This window comes from Pelophylax lessonae (genome assembly GCF_965119305.1).
Source record: "Pelophylax lessonae genome assembly, chromosome: 5".
NCBI classification, from domain to species: domain Eukaryota; kingdom Metazoa; phylum Chordata; class Amphibia; order Anura; family Ranidae; genus Pelophylax; species Pelophylax lessonae.
In genome coordinates this window covers 216,581,458-216,603,285 of record NC_138772.1, presented here as the reverse complement: position 1 = coordinate 216,603,285, position 21,828 = coordinate 216,581,458, and the positions used below count along the sequence as shown (strand labels likewise).

Below are 21,828 nucleotides of genomic sequence, written 5' to 3'. Positions count from 1 at the left end.
GCATTCTACTGCGTTTACGATTATGTTGGATGTCAAATAGTTCCACTGTATATTCAAACATCTTCCATTAATGTGCAGTGTATTTTGTGATATACTCTGAATTGTACCTAAATGATTTACAAAAAGAAAAGTGTGGTCAAGAGCATCAGAAAGGCTCTAATCCATATGCAGTTTGATTCCTTAATTCAAGGGCGTTTCAAAGCTCATGCCTGCACTAAAATACTGAATTTCTGAATGAGTTACAAGTCCATGAACATGTGGATGACTGTGTAAAGTTTTGGGCTGTAAAACAGGCATGCAATAAGTGCATGCTCCACATGAACTTCATGGGAGAGTGTCTCTTCGGAGCTGCTCTGGGTACCCTCATCAAGGATTTTACCAGGTGCAAGAGAACCTATTTGCCCCATCAGAAGAACCCTAGTGCTTAGTCTGGGAAAACTCACTCCTCGATGGAGGCCAAGAACAGTTACTTAGGTTTCTCCCAGGCCACATTTCCAAGGCCAAGACCTAGCCTGCCTCCTAGTCTGCCTGCAAATCCTAAAATGCTATGTCTCCCAAAATCATCTTCACTTAAGGGGACACCTCAGCATTCACTTTGCTGTGGGACTCCAGCACTTCTAGTTTGTGGCCCTGCTATTCGGCGTATCCTTTGCATCTCAAGTTGTTGGCTCCTGTAGTAGCCTTACTGTACACCCAGTGCATCCCCATTGTGGGATACCTAGAAAACTGCCTGCCGAGGGAGTAGTCGGCACAGATTCTGAGAGACAACATAGCCTAGACCAGGGGTGTCAAACTCAATTTCATTTTGGGCCACATTAGCAGTATGGTTGCCCTCAATTGGCTGTTTTTTATCTGGGGGTACGCTATGTACAGAGTGCAGGATTCAGAAGTGAGTTGCAAACAGTGCACAGAGCTCAGGATTATGCTATGTAGAGAGTGCAGGGTTCAGGGGTGAGTTATGTACAGAGCACAGGGGTGTGCTGTGTACAGAGTGCAGGCTTTAGGGGTGTGCTATGCACAGTGTTTAACCCCAACCCCTCCACTCCATAGCTTCTTCGCATTTCTCTCTCCTACCTTGCCTGAATCTAGTACCTCCCTGTGTTGGTGGCTCTGCCTCATCTTGCAGGGAGATTATTCTCTCTCTCAGAATCTGGAGATCTGTCCCCGCCATGAGTGCGTGCACTCTGTTATAATAATATACTATATATAAACTATTTGTTTCAGGAGCCACTGAGAGCAAAGCTTTCCCTTGTAAACACAGAAGGCTTCTGTGTTTACAAGTTACAGCAGGGAATGGGAGCAGAGAGTGAGAGCTGGAGGTGGTAGAAGGGAGTTCCGCCAAGTTCCTACTGCAAAACCTCGGTGCGAGGGCCACATGACAAGGCTTGGAGGGCTGGATTTGGCTCCCGGGCCTTGTGTTTGACATATGTGATCCAGACCTTGCTTAGGTTTTGTTCGCATGAAAACTCTCATCAGTACATTTTGATGAATGTTTTTCAAAAGTATTTTAACTACTTGCTGACCAGCTGCTGTCGTTATACTGCGGCAGGTCTGCTCTGTTATGCGAAACGACGTACATGTACGACGCTTCGTGTAGCAGTTAGTGTGTGCGCTCACGTGCCTCCTGGCTAGAGGGGGAGCCAATCAGAGGGTCCGGCGGCCGCGATGTCTGCCGGGCATGCATGTCTTGCGATCGCTTCCCATGGATTGTAAAACGATTCATTCAGTTTAACCACTTGCTACCCTCCTGCCGTCAAATGATGGCAGAGTGGTGTAGCTATTGTTCTGGGACGCCGTCATATGACGGACCACCAGAACAATGGAGCGGCGATCGTAACTGCGCTGTGTTGCTAGGACCCCGATCTCGGTAAAGAGTCAATGACATGACTTTTTACCCATGTGATCGGCTGTGTCTAATCACAGCCGGTCACATGTAAATGAGGAAGTGACGTTATTTTGCTCTCCTCGCCTCACACTGTCAGTGTGTGAGGCGAGGAGATCAGCGGCTCCTCCTCATAGGGGAGACAAGTATAAGTGATTATGGGCACTGATGGTGCTGCCCATCAGTGCCACCCATTAGTGCCCATCAGTGCCCATCAGTGCGGCATATTAGTGCCACCTCATCAGTGCCCATAAGTGCCACCTCATCAGTGCAGCCTATCAGTGCCGCCTCATCAGCGCACATCAGTGAAGGAGAAACATTTATTTTCAAAATGTACAGAAAATGAGAAAATGTTGTTTTTTTTTTTTTTCAAAATTTTCTGTCTTTATTTTTTTTTTTTTTGTAAGAAATAAAAAACCCAGAGGTGATTAAATACCACTAAAAGAAAGCTCTATTTGTGTGAAAAAAATTATAAAAATTTCATATGGGTACAGTGTAGCATGACCGCGCAATTGTCATTCAAAATGTGAGAGCTCTGAAAGCTGAAAATTGGCCTGGGCAGGAGGGTGGTGAAAGTGCACCGTAGGCAAGTGGTAAAGAGAAAGTAACGTCTGGAAATGTGTTTTTCTTTTTGTTTATCTGCAAAATAAATGCATAATGTGCTAGTATGCAATGAATACTAGCACATTATGTGACACTTACCTGCAAATTAAGCCCCCGTTATCCCCGCTCGAGGCCGCATCCATCTTTGTCCATCTTTCTTTCGGGTCTGTGGACTCCGGCTGTGCTACTGGCCGGAGCATGCACGCGGGAGCGGCCGGTAACGGCACAGGGCTCTGAAGAAACGGCATGGGCGGCCGTTCCTTCAGAGTGCATACCTGATGACGTCTTCGGCTGCATGCAATGTAAATATCTCCTAAAAGGTGCAAGTTTAGGAGATATATTTACAGTACCTATAGGTAAGCCTAAGTATAGGCTTACTTACAGGTATAAACTCTAAAGGTAAGTTTACAACCACTTTAACCACTTACCCACTGGGCACTTCCTAACCAGACCAATTTTCAGCTTTCAGTGCTCTCACATTTTGAATGACAATTCATGCAACACTGTACCCATATGAAATTGTTGTCCTTTTTTTCACACAAATAGAGCTTTCTTTTGGTGGTATTTAATCATCACTGTTTGTTTTTTTTATCTTTTGTGCTAAAAAACCAATGCATTTTTCTTCATTTTCGAATTTTACAATTTTGCAAACGTAGTCATTTTTCTTCATACATTTTGGCCAAAAGATACAGCTACATATCTTTGGTATAAATAACCCAAATAAGTATATATTATTTGGCCTTTGTCAAGGTTAGAGTCTACCATCTATAGTGTCAATCATTGAAAACGATTGGCATGGATGGGCATGGTTGAGGCACGGATGAGCATGATTGAGGCATGGAGGAGGCAGGGGTGAGCAGTGCTGCGGTCTCCCTCCTCTCCTCGCACGCTGTGTCGATTGCTGTGTGCGAGGAGACGAGAGAACTGAACCGAACATGCGCCGGCTTGTTGACAACTGATCGCTCCATCATTGGATGGAGCGATCTTGTGGTAAAAGGCCTCTGTCATTGGCCCTTTACCAAGATCCATGATGCGCCGGGTCTGGTGTGGACACTTCCTTGTGTGCACCCCAGGGGCCCTCCCAAAAATTAGCCGACTGCACTGTAGCCGCTATGGCCTGGTCGGCAAGTGATAAAATAGAAATGAAGGGCAAAACATTTGTGTATAGATATTAAAAAAATATTATCGATACCTTTATTACCTTTTCTGTAAGTGATCACTTTCCCTCTGTTCTCAGCTGCATAAGAGCTGTGGGAGGAGCAGCATCCGCACACTGAGCTTTCCTGTGAAAGGCTGTGCAGGGGAGGTGTGTTAGGAAAAGTCTGATCATTGGAAGAGAGCAGGCGGAGTTCCCAGCATAGCTAGAAAACTGACCACCTTGTGTTCTGCTTAGCGTGGTCAGTTTTTAATGGTATAGCAGAGGGACTGGCAGGAACACCAAAGATTTCATACAAAGGAAGCAAAACAAAGAACAGGATACTTTTTCATTAAAGTACATGGTACAGCAGACACAGATCAGGAATATGACGTGTTAGGATGACAAACACTTTAAATTGATTGACAATAGCTTTATTTTGTTCAGTGTAAACATATCTGGAGAAGGTTCTGCCAATCACAGGCTGTGCCACGCCCCTCCAGCCTGTGTCTGTGTATGTGCTGGGATTTAGGCAGGCCATAGATGATACAATTTTCTTTCCTTCCACCACAGGTGTAAGGGAGAAAAAATCAATCAGTTTCCCCATCCACACAGTCAATGTTGATAGGGGAATGCCTCCCACTGCGCTACTGTATTCTGCCAGTGGGCGTGTGGGGAGCATTCCTGGCTGTCAGAAATGAGTTGTTACTGCTAGCGGCTATAGCTATATCTTCTATCCTGCCCCCATAGTGTTTAGTAATATGAGGACATGGAGGAAGGGAGGGGGACTGCCATTTACCACTGTGTATATGCCCACATGTATGACTCGGTAGAAGAGAGCAAATGAACAGCTTAGAAGGGAACTGAAACTAGAGCATGCTCCGTAGACCTCAACTGGTGGTCTACATCATTTTAGGCTGCAGCAGGAACACAGACTCCAAGACTCCTTTTCTTGGAGTCAATTGAGGGACATAGGCCCCGTCCCTTTTGTGTTTGATTAGTTCTCGACATATTGATCGAAGGAAGGGTTTTCGTAGCCTACAGTTTTTCGTTTTCCAAAGCCTAGTCCTCTTGTATGCAGCAGTATAACCCGAACATTTAAGACTACCTGTGTTCCTCAATGGACTTCAAGAAAGGTTTTTTTGGTGATTACAATTGGAGGATTGCTTTTGACCCAGAGGTCTCATGTTCCCAAAAAACTTTCTGGAAAGCATGAATCTTTGTACGATTTAATTGTTTTCTTGAACCCATTGGGTTCACAGATCCCACTTATTGTTATGCTGTTTTTGCTTGTTGCCTTTGGCCATATACTTAAAATTGCTAGCTACACGAAGGTGTGGGTAGCGCTTATAACCAGATATCTGGTTTGCCGATGAACTGAGAGAGCCATTTTACTGTGAATACAAAACCCTTTTTAATATTGTATTCTTGTATCGACAGCAGAAGTTAAGTGTTATTTTTTTATTTCTAATAACATTCCTAGCTTGGATATATTGCCGCAGAATGTTGATGTCAATGTTCATCCAACAAAGCATGAAGTTCATTTTTTACATGAAGAAAGCATTATCGAGAAAGTTCAGCAACACATAGAGAGCAAGTTGTTGGGGTCAAATTCCTCGAGGATGTACTTTACCCAGGTGATGCATGTTAATGTTTGCTTTTTAGTCCTCAATTGTAGCTAAAGGTCTCTTGCCAGGTCACATGCTGCATGGTATTGGTTGCTTCTAACAGGCATTTTTAGATGCTCCTTACTTCTTATTACAGGTGCTTCTGACATGTATCCAACTGCTTTTGCATTCCTATTGACTTGTAAGCTTCTGTGATGCAAGGCTATCACAACTCATACAGGTCCTGTAAGGAAATATGAAGTGTAAATCGTACAGCTAAAAAAAAAAAAAAAATGTAAAAAATTGTCCGGGACTCTAACTCTTCACCAATTTATGCCAAACCAATAAAAAAAATAGACTTTAGTCTACACCAATTCTCCCTTTCTGGTTGGAAATCAAACCTATATTTATTGTCATATATGTGCTCTAAATAGGTGTGTGCTGTTAAAGAATGTTTACTGTGGAACTAAACGTAAACCATTTTTTTCACTCTAGATGGGGGGGGGGGGGTTATAACCACAGTCCAGCGAACACGGGAAGTAGGAGAAAATCTCTCCAAAATTAGTGAAACCTTGGTCGTCCCCAGAACTAGTGTCCACATCGGAAGGTTTCCCGTCTATTCCTTTTCTAGGGACAGCCTACATTTTAGGATTTTCTTTTACTTTCACTTTTGGTGGTGATTGTGCCCTCATTAGGGAGATCCTCCCTGCCAGTGTCCTATTCACAGACATCCTGATCTCTCACCCCTTTATCCAAAATTTTAAGCGTAACTTTACCCATAAACACTTGGTACAAAAATAATGTTCTTTAGTAAGGAACATACATTAATGGTTATGCTAGCAAAATTAGTGTGTGCTGTAAATTTCCTCTAGCATTGCTCCCTTTTCTTCTTGCTGGAGGCTGTAGTTTTGCTGAAGCCCAGAGCCCCTAAACTGCAGTAAATCCTTAAGCAGAACTAATGCCATTTATTTAACAGTTTCAACAAACAGTTACATTACTGGAATCATGGGATTGCTTACTGTCACATTTGCTTGTGTCCTCAACCAAGCTGTCAAACCATCAAATGACTGGTGTTATAACTGATCACTTGTGCAACGCCACAGCAGTTGACCAAACCGCAGCAGCCTCCCTGGCTTTAAGGGCTGATTCACACCACATGCAGTCCAGTGGGTTTCTTTTTTTGCATCAGAAACTCATGTACAGTAGGTTATATGGTTTACAATTGCATAGTTCACACCAGTGCAAAAATAGAACATGCTGCATTTTTCTGCACTGAACTTTACTAGAATGCAGTAAAATGCACTGGAATGCACATTTCCTCATTTAAGGTGAAGAAAAAATTCAGAAATGCATCCGGAACGCATCTAGACTGCGTTTCAATGGGATGGCTGTCAGCAGATTGGCCTCTACTAACTCAGCAGTGCCTAAAAATAGAGAGCAATTGAGCATGTGCAGAGCAGGGTGACAAAGCGTATTAAACAAGTATAGGTGCTTATGTTTAGGTCTCATGCACACAGGGTGTTTTTACAGGCACTTTTACCAGCGTCTGGTCGTTTTTTTTTTTTTTTTTGCAGCCTAAAATTGCCTCTCCATGTTATTCTAGTGTCGATGCGCACACAGGCTTTTAAGAGCTGTACGTGGCATAGGCATTTTCAAACTGCAACTGCAAACTGTCTTGGAGCAGCAGCGTTAGGCCGGAAGTAAACAATTTTATTTTTTTATTAAAGAAAAAGATCTAATTTTTTTTTTTTTTTACGATAGAGAAGAGATTTGGGATCTCTCCATAAAAAGGCCCTATCATCCCTTTTTTCTATTTTAAGGGATGTTTACATTCCTCGTAATAGGAATAAAAGTGATTAAAAAAAAAAACGAATAAAAAAAAAAAAAGTGCCCCATTCCTCCCATCTCATGTACAGAAGTGAACACATAAGTCGTGTACGCATATGTAAACTATGTTCGCACCACACACAAGTTATCGCTGCAAATGTTAGAGCGAGAGCAATAATTCTAGTGCTAGACCTCTAAACTGTTTGTAAAAAAAAAATGTAAAAGCGACGCCTATGAAGATTTTTAAGTATAGTAGTTTGTCACCATTTCATGAACATGCAGAATTTTAAAGCGTGACATGTTGGGTATCTATTTGCTCAGCAAAACATATTTTATATATTACCAAAAAATTGGGTTATATATTGTGTTTTTTTGGCAATAAAATTCATCATAGTGTATTTCTTTCAAAAAAATTGAGTTTGAAAAAAAGCTGCACACATACCATGTAACATAAAAAATTGCAACAATTACCATTTTACTCTCTAGGGTCTCTGCTAAAAAAGGAGTTTCTAGGTAATTTTCTAGTAAAAAATACTGATCTTTACTTGTCAACAAAAAGTACCAGAAAAGGCTAGGTCCTTAAGTGGCTTGTATGTAATATGCTTTGTTCCTTTTTATCAACTGATGTTCCATGAATTCTTTTTGATGTGAGTTTTTTTTATACACCAAATTATTATTCAGTGATTTTTCTTTCTATATTGCATCATTAGATGTCATGTTTGTACAAAATGTTCTAATGTGTCTTTTATTGTCCTTATTTTTGGCATAGACTATGCTACCAGGAGCATCTATCTGTGCTAGTGAAGTTGTGAAACCTACATCCAGCACATCTACATCTCAAAAGTCTGGAGATAAAGTGTATGCTCATCAAATGGTACGCACTGATGCCAGAGAGCAGAAACTGGATGCCTTCCTTCAGCCTTTAGCCAGACCACAGCCACCCAGTGTTCTTGAAAGTGATGTATCTAAAGTTGTTGAAGATCAGAAAGGGGGCACAGGACAGTCACAGAATGCTTCCATGGAAGACATTAATGATTTTGAAATGCTCGATGCTTGTGAGGATGCCGATCATACCAAGGAATGTGAAACTCCAAAAGATAATGCTGTCGCAAGTACATCATTAGCATGTGAACCACCAAGGTAATTCAGCACCTTGTTAAATCTTCTTTCATTTACTCTTTTGTCTCTTCTGCAGTTTCTTCAGTGGGAGTGTTTTAGTTTTCCCTCTGACGTGAACGCACATCAGTGATGTGAACAATGGCTTTTAGCTGCAGAAATAAAAAAAAAACAGTGTAGTACATTGCAGAGGGGTTGACAGGAATTGGAATCTCAACATTTTCCAAACCAAATAGTGGCAGGAAAAGAGGGGGGGGGGGGGCGAGGATATGGCTCACTACACAGACTCCCGAGCTAAGAGGGAGGGGGAGAGAGGAGAGCAGCAGGATGACGAAGGCATATAACCTGACTACAGTATCATGGCTCAGCGTTCATCCGCACACCAATGGGGACACAGGAACAGGCAGGATCAACTAGGTATATTATAACTTAGAAAGGGACAAATAATAGCTGGAGCACTATGCTGTTTAACATGCTTTAAAGGAACAGGATCTTTTTTTTTTTTTTTTTCTCCAGGGTTACAACCACTTTAAGACTGATCACAGGTGCAAGTTTATGGGGCTGGGAGGAGTTTATATAGGGTAAATGAAGGTGTAGGGTTCTTGGTCAACATAACAATGCAAGGAAGTCATCCAGGAAGCTCAAGGCAGTATAATTAGCTATATCCAATTTTCAGCAGGACATTTACAAGTCCTCTCACAACACAACAGCCATGTCTTCCTGGGCCTCCCGGAGGAAATGTTGTATTTGCTTTCAGCAATTCTCCTAAAGAGAACTCAATCACACTGTCAAATTCCTCAGTTATCAACAAGAAACAGAGTGAGCATACAATATCTCACAAAAGTTAGTACACCCCTCACATTTTTGTAAATATTTTATTATATCTTTTAATGTGACAACACTGAAGAAATGACACTTTGCTACAATGTAAAGTAGTAAACAGTGTAAATTTGCTGTCCCCTCAAAATAACTTGACACATTGTCTAAACCGCTAGCAACAAAAATGAGTACACCCCTAAGTTAAAATGTCCAAATTGGGCCCAAAGTGTCAATATTTTGTGTGGCCACCATTTTTTTCAGCACTGACTTAACCCTCTTGGGCATGGAGTTCACCAGAGCATCACAAGTTGGCACTGGAGTCCTCTTCCACTCCTCCATTACGACATCACGGAGCTGGTGGATGTTAGAGACCTTGCGCTCCTCCACCTTCCGTTTGAGGATGCCCCACAGATGTTCAATAGGGTTTAGGTCTGGAGACATGCTTGGCCAGTCCATCACCTTTACACTCAGCTTCTTTAGCAAGGAAGTGGTCATCTTGAAGGTGTGTTTGGGGCTGTTATGTTGACATACTCCCCTGCGGCCCAGTCTCCGAAGGGAGGGGATCATGCTCTGCTTCAGTATGTCACAACACATGTTGGCATTCATGGTTTCCTCAATAAACTGTAGCTCCCCAGTGCCGACAGCACTCATGCAGCCCCAGACTGTGACAATCCCACCACTATGCTTGGCTGTAGGCAAGAGACGCTTGTCTTTGTATTCCTCACCTGGTTGCCGCCACACATGCTTGACATCATCTGTACCAAATTAGTGTATCTTGGTCTCTTCAGAACACAGGACATGGTTCCTTTAATCCATGTCCTTAGTCTGCTTGTCTTCAGCAAACTGTTTGGGGGCTTTCTTGTGCATCATTTTTTAGAAGAGGCTTCCTTCTGGGATGACATCCATGCAGACCAATTTGATGCAGTGTGCGGCGTATGGTCTGAGCAATGGCAGGCTGACGCCCCACCCCCTTCAACCTCTGCAGCAATGCTGGAAGCACTCATATGTCTATTTCCCAAAGACAATCTCTGGATATGACGCTGAGCACGTGCACTCAACTTCTTTGGTCGACCATGGGGAGGCCTGTTCTGTGTGGAACCTGTCCTGTTAAACCGATGCATGGTCTTGGGCACTGTGCTGCAGCTCAGTTTCAGGATCTTGGCAATCTTCTTATAGCCTAGGCTATCTTCATGTAGAGCAACAATTATTTTTTTCAGATCCTTTAGAGAGTTCTTTGCCATGAGGGGCCATGTTGAACGTCCAGTGAGTGACCAGTATGAGAGAGTGAGAGCGATAACACCAAATATAACACACCAGCTCCCCATTTACACCTGAGACCTTGTAACACTAACAAGTCACATGACACCGGGGAGGGAAAATGGCTAATTGGGCCCAATTTGGACATTTTATCTTAGGGGTGTACCCACTTTTGGGAATTGACAGCCAGTGGGAACTCAATGGTATAATTTTTTTGGACTAGGGACTTCACATCTGATATTTTGTTAACAGATATGATGGCCTTCCAGTTGCGAAGCATTAGTGTGCAGGTGGCTAGTAACACATGAGTGATAACCAGTCCAACGGTATGCGGGTATCTCTCTATACCAATATGGAGTATTGCTAGTTAGAGGTTGGGGGTTGATATAATTCCCGTAAGTTAGGAAATCAGTTTGAATACCTGTTTCCAAAAGCTTTTCAGGCTTGGGCATTTCCAAAAGGCGTGTAGAAGATGCCCTTTTTGACCGCACGTACGCCAACATAGGGAGGATGCAGTTGGGTAATATTTAGCCAGTCTGCATGGGGTACTGCCATCTATAAGCCATCTTTTAAGTATTTTGAGCATCATCTCCTAATGATTAACACACTGCATCACTCAATTAATTTCTTGAAACGCAGACTGCCATTGTTCTGATGTGAAAGCGGTTTTAAAGTCTGATTCTAACTTTATAGTAGTAGCTGATTTTCAGAAAACCTTTTTGTCCTGAATGATGATCTAAAAAAAGCGATTCTTTTGTCGTTCGGTTTGGGGGAAAAGTGAAATTGTCATACTCTTGGGTGTAAGTGTAGTTTCCCGGGATAGGGAATTTCCTTAAGAAATACAAAATGCGTGAACTCAAATGCAGGCTTCTGAGGAGACTGTATTCTGTTTGACACTTTTGGATTTGGAATTGAGCAGAAAATCATGCAAATTAGTGAGACCTTAAGTAGGGAACAACTTGGTAGAAAGCATAGAGATTTTGGACTCTTGGAGGTACAGAGGGAACTGGTATTCTACTTAAGATTCCCTATTGGCGCAATAGTTGTGCAAGAATCTCCAAGCTTGTAGGGATACTTGTATAAGGGGTGAAAATGCGGTGGTGTTCCATGTTTTCCACAGGTCACCTACAAGGAAGGCTGTCAGATCTCCTGGAGCTATGGCCTTCTCCACATCTGGCCAGAGGGGGTTGTTGTGGTTATTAAACCAGTCTCTAGGTCCAGCCTAACTGCTCAATTGTAATCACAGATATCGACCAGGCCCATTCCCACTATATATTTGTGCATGATCAAATTTGATTTTGGAAATGTTACTCTTACTATTCACGATAAATTTCCACATGAGACTCAACAGGGTACGTAGGTACTGAGGAGGTATGGGAATAGGCAATGTGAGAAATACATAAAGTTATTTTGGGTAAGTTTGACATCTTAAAGGCCGTAAGTCTGCCCGCCCAGGATCGTTCTCGTCTCGTGATATTCTTTAGTTGGGTTACGAGTTCTGTAGGCAGTGGTCAGCAGTTGTTCTTTCACAGAGTAGAAATGTACCCCCAGCAACACATATCTGGGTGTTTCTACAGGGAGGAAGGAGGGTTTGGGTACCCTATGAACCCTATCAATTGTGAGGTCCTGAGCTGATAGGGGCGGTGCCAGGGAGTCTAACAGGTCATGGATGTATTGCGGCAACTGGGCGGCGGCGACGACAGTCTCCCGGATGCCCCTGATTTTAATGTTGTTCCATCTGTGTCCGGCCTCCAAGTCTGCAATTTTGTCTCTCCACCAGGCTATTTCCTCGCTCTGGGCAGCGTGGGCATCTACCAATGTGTTAAAGTAGAAGGTAGAGTCACTTAGTTTACATTTAATATGATCAACTCTTTCCCCCCTTGGCCTGAGCTTCAGCTTGAGGCTTATTTTTCTGCAGGGATGCTCACAGTGACAGCAACATCTCCTTCAGCATAGTATCTAAAATGGGTTGGCCTGATGTGGGAAAGGCAGCAATGGAATCAACAGTTTGTGGAGGGACAGCTGCACTGCTGGTGTGAGGCCCACTTACCTCCATCTCAGGGTTTGCTGCCCTGGCAATTCCCTGCGAGGCTTAGATTCTACAGGGCTCAGTGTAGAGGGACTGGATGGCCCAGAGGATGACCCACTTGGCAGGTTAGCCTTAGAGTGGGCGCCGCCACCATTTTGTTGTAGCCCGCACGGGGCTGGACAGAAGAAGCCTGACTGCTAACGGTGCTGCGACGGCTCCTTTCAGCGCCTCGTCATGTCGGAGTGTTTCAGAAAGCTGGGGATGGTGGATGCGGCTGGATGTGTGAAGCGGAGGCCCCAATTTATGCAGATTCTCTCTGGGGACCGAGCAAAGCTCCAGGCCCAAGCGTCCATCTTGGAGCTCAGTCGCTATGCCCCCCTGTTAAGTTGCCTTTTTAAGGTGTCTTCACACAATTTCCCCAATTAGCTGCAGGGGGCAGCCCCATTTTTAAACAATGGTAGGCTGCCCACTCCTGCAGCTCATCACAGTACTCGCTCATGCATTGAACACGCGTAAGTGATTGGACCTGGACGCAGGCAGTCTGCATAATCCAGGAAATTTTTCAGGACAGCAGGTGATACCCTCTTTACAATGTTTGTTTAAATTTACTTTCTTACAGGTTTAAAGCCAGAAGTACTTTGTGAAATTTAGGTAGAGTGCTATTGTTTCCTGAGCTTTTTTTTTTTTCTCCTCCCTCCATGTGCCTGTCCTGAAAGACTCCTTAAATTATGGTTACAGTTTGGCCTAACTTAAATTCCTATATCTTGAAAATGTGACGCAAGTAAATTTTAAGAAAGCACAACTGTGAAAGAGTCTCTAATAGCATACAGGGTTCATACGGTCCTGGAAATCCTGGAAAAGTTTTGGAATTTTTAGATGACCCTTTCCAGGCCTGGAAAGGTCATGGAAAATTAGGAAACACACTAAGGTTTTGGAAAAGTCATGGAATTAAATTACTGTGGGGGAGCGGATGCTTAATTATTTTAATTATTTTATGATAATTATATTGCCACATACTGTATTTACATTTCGCTGTATTAGCGTCCTTCCGGGTCTGCGGTATGTGCGTGCTGTCATTGGCCAGCAGCAGCCGAAGAGATTACCCAATCAGGCAGCGGGGAGGGCCGGCCGCGGTTTGCCTGGAGACACTGTGACTGGCTAGCAGCAGCAGTAACAGCCGGAAGATTAAGAACCAATGAGGCAGCGGAAGCGTCACTGGAGGGCGGGCCGGCCACATGAACGCGATGATGACGTGGAAGGGGGTGGTAACCGTTTCGGTTAGCACCCCCGCGTCATCACGTTCATGCGGCCGGCCCGCCCACCCTCCAGTGACGCTTCCGCTGCCTCATTGGTTAATAATCTCCCGGCTGTTACTGCTGCTGGCCAGTGACTGACAGTAAGGGCAAACTGCGGACCCGGAAGGACACCTACCTGTAACAGTGCTATATGCTGAATGTAAAAATGCCCCCCCTCAGTGCTCTTTAGCCCCCCCTCAGTGTTCTTTAGCTCCCTCCAGTGTTCTTTAGCCCCCCCAGTGCTCTTAGTCCCCCCAGTTCTCTTCATCTCCCCCCCCCTCATGCTTTCTGGCTCCCCCAGTGCTCTCCAGCTCCCTGGCTCCCCCCCTCTGTGATTTCCAGTTCCCCCAGACAGTGCTCTCCAGTCCTCCCCCCCCTCTCCCCCTGTGCTCTCCATCCCCCTGTTTTTCCATGCTCCCCCCGCGCCTTCCAACCCCCCTGCAATGCTTTCCAAACCCCCCCTTAATTCTCTCCAGTCCCCCCCCCCCCAGTGCCCTTCAGCTCCTCCAGTGCTCTCTGCTTCCCCTGTGCTCTTCTATCATGTCTGCAGTCTCTGACCTTCTCTTGTATCATGTCCGCAGCCTCTGACTACCTCCTGTATCATGTCCGCAGCCTCTGACTACCTCCTGTATCATGTCCGCAGCCTCTGACCACCTCCTGTATCATGTCCGCAGCCTCTGACCACCTCCTGTATCATGTCCGCAGCCTCTGACCACCTCCTGTATCATGTCCGCAACCTCTGACCACCTCCTGTATCATGTCTGCAGTCTCTGACCACCACCTGTATCATGTCTGCAGTCTCTGACCACCTCCTGTATCATGTCCGCAGCCTCTGACCTTGTCCTGTATCATGTCCGCAGCCTTTGACAACCTCCTGTATCATGTCTGCTAAATGTACAGTGTGTGTCGTAAAACGTTTGACATTTCGAACATGGGAGAGGCAGCGCTGTCTAGCCACGCTAAAGGTGCAAAGCACCAGTCTGCAGCTGCGTGCTTGACAGCTTCCAATCCGATCGGTGGCTTTTTCACCCGTGCGCCTGAAGGGACACTGGCTCCCAGCTGCGGCAGTGGTGCTTCCATCTCATCCACTGTAAAACAAGGGACCATTTTGAGTCACGCTGTATCCAGAAACGAAACATTAACTGCAGAGGTACTGTACACTACAAAGATTGTCATTTATTTTAGTAAAAATATGCTGGGTGTGACATGGATTTTCTTCTTATTTAACATGTATACATAGACATTTCATGAAACTTTAGGTCATGAATATTTACGTGAAGTCATGGAAAAGTCATGGAATTTTATTGGTGAAAATGTGTATGAACCCTGTAGCAATGATCTCTTGCAGTCTAATGTAACACATCTCAAGGTTATGACATGATATGTCTCTCTCTTTGCAGCATGTTTCCATTTTCTAACAACTTCTATAGTATGTCTGCAGTGTTTCACATCTTTTTGGTTCCTTTAAAGAGGAAGTATACCCTCCTCTGCAACTTGTACCTATAGGTAAGCCTATGATAAGGCTTACCTATAGGTACTGTAAATATCTCCTAAACATGCACCGTTTAGGAGATATTTACTTTGCATGCAGCCAGTGACATCACTGGTGCATTCACTCTGAAGGAACAGCCGCTCATGCCATTCCTTCAGAGCCCCGTGCCGTGACCGCCGGCTCCCGCGCGCATGACCGAACATGTCACCCATGAGACAGGTGAGCGGGCGGCACTGCGAGGCTTCGTTCTGCGATGCATACTAGCTCATTATGTGTTTGTCTTTCAGGTGTTCGTTTTTAAAAAAAAAAATTCTGAGGTTTACAACCTCTTTAAGGCCCTCTCACCATTGCTGGTTTGGTTACAAATTTATAACCTGAAATTAGAAAAAATATAACTATGTACATGCATTAAGTTGTGTGGCATTTTCATTTCTCTAGCTTGGTATGCAATCTAAAACCCAGTGACCCTCAAGTCTGATGTGGTTTTTACCTTTTTTAAATGCTTTTTATTCAGTTGGGAAATGTATACTAAGGGGACCTGTATTTGACTTTGAGTCTTTTATCTGTTGATTGACACCCACTGCAACCCTAGAGTGTTCTGATACATTTGATTTTTACAGCTGTATGTAAGTCACACTTCATTCAAAGAGATTTGAAAACTGCAGGTATGTGGTTAAGCCCCCGATCCCATCGGGCCAATTTGACATGTCAAATCGCATGCCAAATCAGAGCCTACTGCCGGCAATGGCACCATCCGAAACAATGCGACCCCCACTTTGTGGCGCCTTGCCGATTCCCAAAAGTTGTTTCTGCGCTACTTTTGGTGACTTCTGTGGCAATTTCAATAGACATCTGTGCATGAATCCACACAGATATCAAATCACCCCTGAATTCGCACTGAATTGCGAATTTGAAAACGTGCAAGTTCAAGTTCAGCTGAACTCGAATGATTTCAAACCCGCCCTCAGTGTGAACGAGGGCTAAATTACATTTCGTCTAATTAAATTCAAATGAAAACTATGTTAAAGCTTTGTGAATTGATCCTGTTATCTACTTCTGGGCTAAAATGCTATAACTATATCGACATTCGACATTCTTTATGTTATGACAGGAAGAAGAGGCCACGACGGGATTCGGATACTGAGATGGCAGTGGATGAAGCTGATAAAACTGTGACAGCGGCTGCTACACCTAGAAGGAGGGTTATCAATTTAACTAGTATATTAACCTTGCAGAAGGAAATAGAGGACCGTGCTCAAAAAAGTACGAAAACGTATATATCAATTTTTTTTTTTTTTAACAGTTTTCTTTTTTTCTTAGAGACAACAAGGCGGATTGATTTATTTGAATATTTTAACCACTTCCATACTGCTGGATGTCATATGATGTCCTGGGTTTTCAGTGGAGATATCGTAATGATAGCTGCAGACATCAGTCTATTTTTTTTTTTTTTTTTAACTGACGATTTCCTGCACAGTAAAAACAATCATAGCAGTTGTTCAGCCACTTGATTGTTTTTACAGGCTGCCGGAGGGGATTCCTCGCCCCCTCTTCCCACCCTTCGGTGCTACTACCGGCTTGCCCATGCGATCGTCTAGCCTGGGAAGGAATTGGCCGCCGCCGCCCGTTTACCATAGAGCTAACCGAAGACCACATGGACCCCTCCCATTTCCATGACCTTCGGAGGCTGGGTGGGACGTTATGATGCCACTTCTGGCCCCGGCAGATGTAAACACAGCCAAGATCCTTCTTTTTTATCTTTCCAGCCTAAAGGTAAGATCTGGGGACTTATAGACCCCCAGATCTCGCTGTAAAGAGGACCTGTTATGCCTTATTCCTTTGTGGAATGTAAAGTGATCAAAAAAAAAAAAATTTAATGTAAAAAAATACAGTTAAAACAAAATAAAAAATGAGAAAAAAAATTAAAGTGCCCCATCACCTCTTGCACGCACGCAGAAGCGGACGCATATGTAGGTCACGTCCACATATGTAAACGGCGTTCAAAGCACAAGACCTCTTTAACTCAAAAACCAGTAACCTGTAAAAAATGTTAAAGCGTAGCCTATAGAGGATTTTAGGTACCGAAGTTTGGGGCCATTCCACAAGTGTGTGCATTTTTAAAGCGTGACATATTGGGTATCTATTTACTTGGCATAACATCATCTTTCACATTCTTTAGAAAAATAAGGCTAACTACAGTGATACCTCGGTTCACGAACGCTTCTGTTCAGGAACAACTCGGTTCCTGAACAGAAAAGTTCATAAAAATATGCTTCGGATCACAAACAGGAGCCGCGGCCATTTTAATGCTATTTCCAGGCTGTCACATGGTCGTGACCTACTGTAGGAAGATCGTGGAGATAAGAAGAGACACAGAAAGAAGTACTGTGAAGCAGTGTTTTGTAGTAGTTACTCAAAAAATTTAACTAGTTACTAGTTAGTTCTGTAAATTATAACAAGATTACTTTACTAGTTACTGCATTTGAAAAGTAACTTCACTACTTATTACTTTACTTTCCTCTTTCTTAATTCACCATGTAGAAGAAGATACATGACACTCTTTCTGCATAGAGTTTATTGTATAAACACAGGCTTTGGGAAACATGAGAACAAAACCTGAAAAAACAGAATAAAACATAAAGTGCAACAAAAAGTCATAAACTTCATCCCTCTCTATTCTTTGAAATAACGATTGTATCGCACAGCTTGGGTAACGCAGGAAAGCGCGTTCATATAGCCTAGTAAAGTAGTGTAGTTACCTCCTATAGCCTAGTAAAGTAGTGTAGTTACCAATATTAGTATTGTAACTAGTTACTTTACTTAGTTACCAAAAAAAGTAATGTAGTTACTGTAATCCGTTACTTTGTAACTAGTTACCCCCAACACTGCTGTGAAGACACTTTTTGCTTTTTGGTGTGCTTTTTAGCACATACAGTAGTGTACTGTACAATACTGTACAGTACTTCTGTACAATACTGTACTTACTGTATTGTATTTCACAGCCTCCCACCTGCCTTCCTCCATGCCAGAAGTCATCTCAAGCAAGGTTAGGGTTCTCTCTTTATACATTACTATACTGTACTAATGTGTATTGTAATTTGTTTCATATTTTTGTGCTTCAAAAACCCCCCCCAAAAAAAAGGTCAGAACGGATTAACCAGATTTACATTGAACCCTATGGGAAAATGTGCCTTGGTTCACGACCAATTCGGTTTGCGACCAGAGTCAGTTCACAAATTAAGTTAGTGAACACTGTTTGTGTTGTTTGTTTTTTTTTTTTTTTAATTCATGTAGGTGTCCCCCCCCCCCCCCCCCCCCCCCAAAAAAAAAAGTGTTTGAAAAATTGCTGCGCAAATACCGCGTAACATATAAAATTGCAACGGCATTTTATTCCCTAGGGTCTCTGCTAATGTATCTAGAGATATAGATAGATATATATATATATACATGTACATATATATATATATATATATATATATATATACACACACACACAGTATATATACAATGTTTGGGGTTCTGAGTAATTTTCTAGCAAAAAAAAAATATAATTTTTACATGTAAGAACCAACCAATGTCGCTCGATCCTCGGCCTTTTACTTGTCAATTGCATATACAAAGTTTCAATTATTTATTTTATCCACTAATTGTTTGGATTCCCCTCTTTGAAAACCTTCCACCCACAGCAATTTGTTTTTCTTGTGATTGTTATGAAGTGTCTTAAGACTGTAACTGAATTGCTCTTAATTGCCTGCCTGTACTTATTTTATTTTGTTTACGATTTATCTTGTTACAGATCTGCAGGAGATGCTGCGTCATCACTCTTTTGTAGGCTGTGTTAGTCCACAGTGGGCACTGGCTCAATATCAAACAAAACTCTATCTGCTTAATACTACAAAGCTGAGGTACAAAAAAACATCATTAGAACATTAGCTGGCACATCTCTTCACAGGATGACTTTTACACCAGTGTACATAATTTGACATTTTTGAAAAATTTAGGATTTGTCTATTTTGGAGTTATAGTGCCAAGAAAATCCTTATGTTCCCTGCTAAATGCTGCTCCGGGATTCCATGCTGCTTTGGGAGTGCTGACTACATGTGTGAAAAACTGGGCACTTGGTCACATGATCTCTGCTAAAAGGAAGGACCAAATAAAGAAAAATATTCAGCGCTGGACTCTTGTACACACCACTAATAAATGGACCAGCAGCTAAGCACTCAAGGGCAATATCTCCAAAACACCTTCTGACTACATAATAGAAAAATAGTGCAGCGCAATCCTAGTGGTAAAATTATATAATCATGCAGAGTCCCAGTGTTAATAGGTGTCCATATAAACAGATAAAAGTCTCCAGTGTAAAGTGGTCCTAGGAAAATTCCATAAGGTGCTTGTCTCCACGGGTGCTCATGCAATCCCACCACCTGTTCACACTGCCGCTCACCTTAACAAAGAGACCCTACAGGGTCAACCAGCATGTCATCTCAAAATCAAAGCATCCTCACACTTTCTTCCTTAAGCGTAGTAAATTATTACACCTCCGATGCACTGTCAGCTCCTCAAACAATGTTACCAATATGTGTAGGAGAAAAGAAAGAACGATCTAATGCTCTCTGTATGCAATCAAGCACTCTTTAATCCATATAAGTAAACAACTCACATTTTTGAAGAAAATAATAGCGCATATCTGCAGAGTTTGCAAGCATGCGTGCATCAGGTCCACCAACCCGGAAGAGTGAGAGGCGGCCGCGGGTCACGTGACGTCCCTCGTACGCGATGCGTCCGTAAAAGTAAGCGGGACTTCTTCAGCGAGGGTCACGTACCATACTGCGGACCCGTCTTTTATGACAATATGATCTGCCCACCTCCTGTCTTCAATCAACTAATCAGTATGATTCCAAATGTAAACAGGAAGTGATGTAAACAGGAAGTGATGTAAACAGAAAGTGATGTAAAATAAGGGCGGAAGTAAACACTGCATGACCCTTAAGCCAGGACCAGCCTGTATTCTTATATGCAGTGTGTACGGGCAATTTAAAAACTTTCCACAAGAACCAGCTTGGGAAAATACATTAAATACAATTTAATAAATATACTATGCCCAAATTTAAAAATAAGTATTAAACATAATTAATACATCTTCCCATAATCCAAAGGATTCAATGGGTGGTAATCGTCATTGTGACTCCGGCTAAATCTCAACTCTCCACTAGATGGCGTATCTGAGCATTGCCTAATCATAAATGTGAACAATAAGTGACATATACACAATATAACACATAAAATTATTAAAATTACTAAATATAAACCGCAATGTGAATACTATAAAGGACAAAGAACAAAGCAATAAATACATTCCCTCTAAAATATAAGAATATGGGAATAATAAAAAAGGCAAAAAATATCTCATCGGTCAGAAATAAAACAGTTGAGATCAAACTCAACATTGAGTCCTAATGGCGTTAAAACTTTACATTCAAAAATCCAATAAGACTCCCGTTGACTCAACTGTCTAATAAAATTCCCACCTCTCCAGTGTGGGTGGACTCTCTCTATTCCCCAGAATTGCAACCCACTGGGATTTTTTTGATGCAATTTTTTAAAATGTGTTGAGACACTATGCGTTTCTAAACCTTTACGGATATTAGTGATATGCTCGCCCACTCTGACGTGTAAAGCACGAGAGGTACGTCCTATGTACTGAAGGCGGCATTCACACTGTAACATGTACACCACCCCTTGCGTTTTACAGGTGATCAGATTTTTGATTTTATATGATTTATTAGTAGCAGTAGCTACAAATTCTTTTTGTTTCTTTAGATTCTTCTTGCAGCTCTTACATGTAGCACATTTCCCACATGTATAGGTGCCAGAAAGAAAAGAAAAAATATGATTCTCCCTGATACGAGGTGGGTCAACAACCCCAGGCGCGATTTTATCTCGCAGTGAAGGGGCCTTCCAGTAGAATAACTTAGGGAATTCTGTCAGATGGGGTCCTAGAATTTTGTCCTCTTTAAGGATAGGCCAATACTTTTTAACAATACGTTCTACTTTTTTGTAGTGTATATTGTAATCAAAAATAATTCTGTAACCTGGATCCACTGGATTAATTTTGTCTCCATTCAGGAGAGTATCGCGGTTACTCCTTCCCACATCCTCCAATTCTTTTCTAATGGGGTCCTTTTTGTATCCTTTCTCAAGAAAGGAAGGGGTGTAACTGCCCTGTAAGGAAGTGGTTAACTATTGAAACATGGGAAGGACCACCCAGTATGAACTAAGGATGCTCCTTATTAAAAGAGGTCATATAATCAATTCCAAGGCCTTCAGACATGTGGCCAGCATTGGAGGGAACTTTGAGCACCATGTTCTCCAGGAAGAGGGTACTAAAGGAAGAGACATCACTAAATTTGGTGAACATGATTGAGATTGGGACTGATTGACAGTCCCATTCAGCCTGCCGTGATTTCGCCACTTTGGAGCCTAGTATCTCCCTGTCTCTTGCATGGCCATCCTGTAGATTCTGTTTCTTTCTCTACAGCCGCCGTGCTGTAATCCTTGCAGCAGGGCAGATGACGGAAGAGATGGCAGGTCTGGATAAAGAATAGGGGCTGCAAGCGGTTATTGGTTGCTGGGAAGCTGGGCAGTCCTTGCAAGCAATCACAAGCCTGTTAACAAGAAAAGTTGGGCAGCTTCTGCTTTCCATCCAGATGTTCCCTGTGTAAGGTAGGACTGTGAGTGAGGCTAAAAACGCTGCTGTGACGAAGGG

At 42.9% G+C, this 21,828-nt stretch overlaps 1 protein-coding gene across 1 annotated transcript in view; it reads left to right on the top strand.

Annotated features, from left to right (window-relative positions):
- The window catches only part of MLH1 (mutL homolog 1), a 137,616-nt gene that overhangs the window by 92,269 nt on the left and 23,519 nt on the right, over positions 1 to 21,828 (top strand). The window contains exons 11-14 of the mRNA XM_082259930.1: positions 5,104 to 5,257; positions 7,824 to 8,194; positions 16,174 to 16,325; positions 18,859 to 18,967. Of these exons, the coding sequence (XP_082116056.1) occupies positions 5,104 to 5,257; positions 7,824 to 8,194; positions 16,174 to 16,325; positions 18,859 to 18,967 (786 nt within the window). The remainder of the gene's footprint in view (positions 1 to 5,103; positions 5,258 to 7,823; positions 8,195 to 16,173; positions 16,326 to 18,858; positions 18,968 to 21,828) is intronic.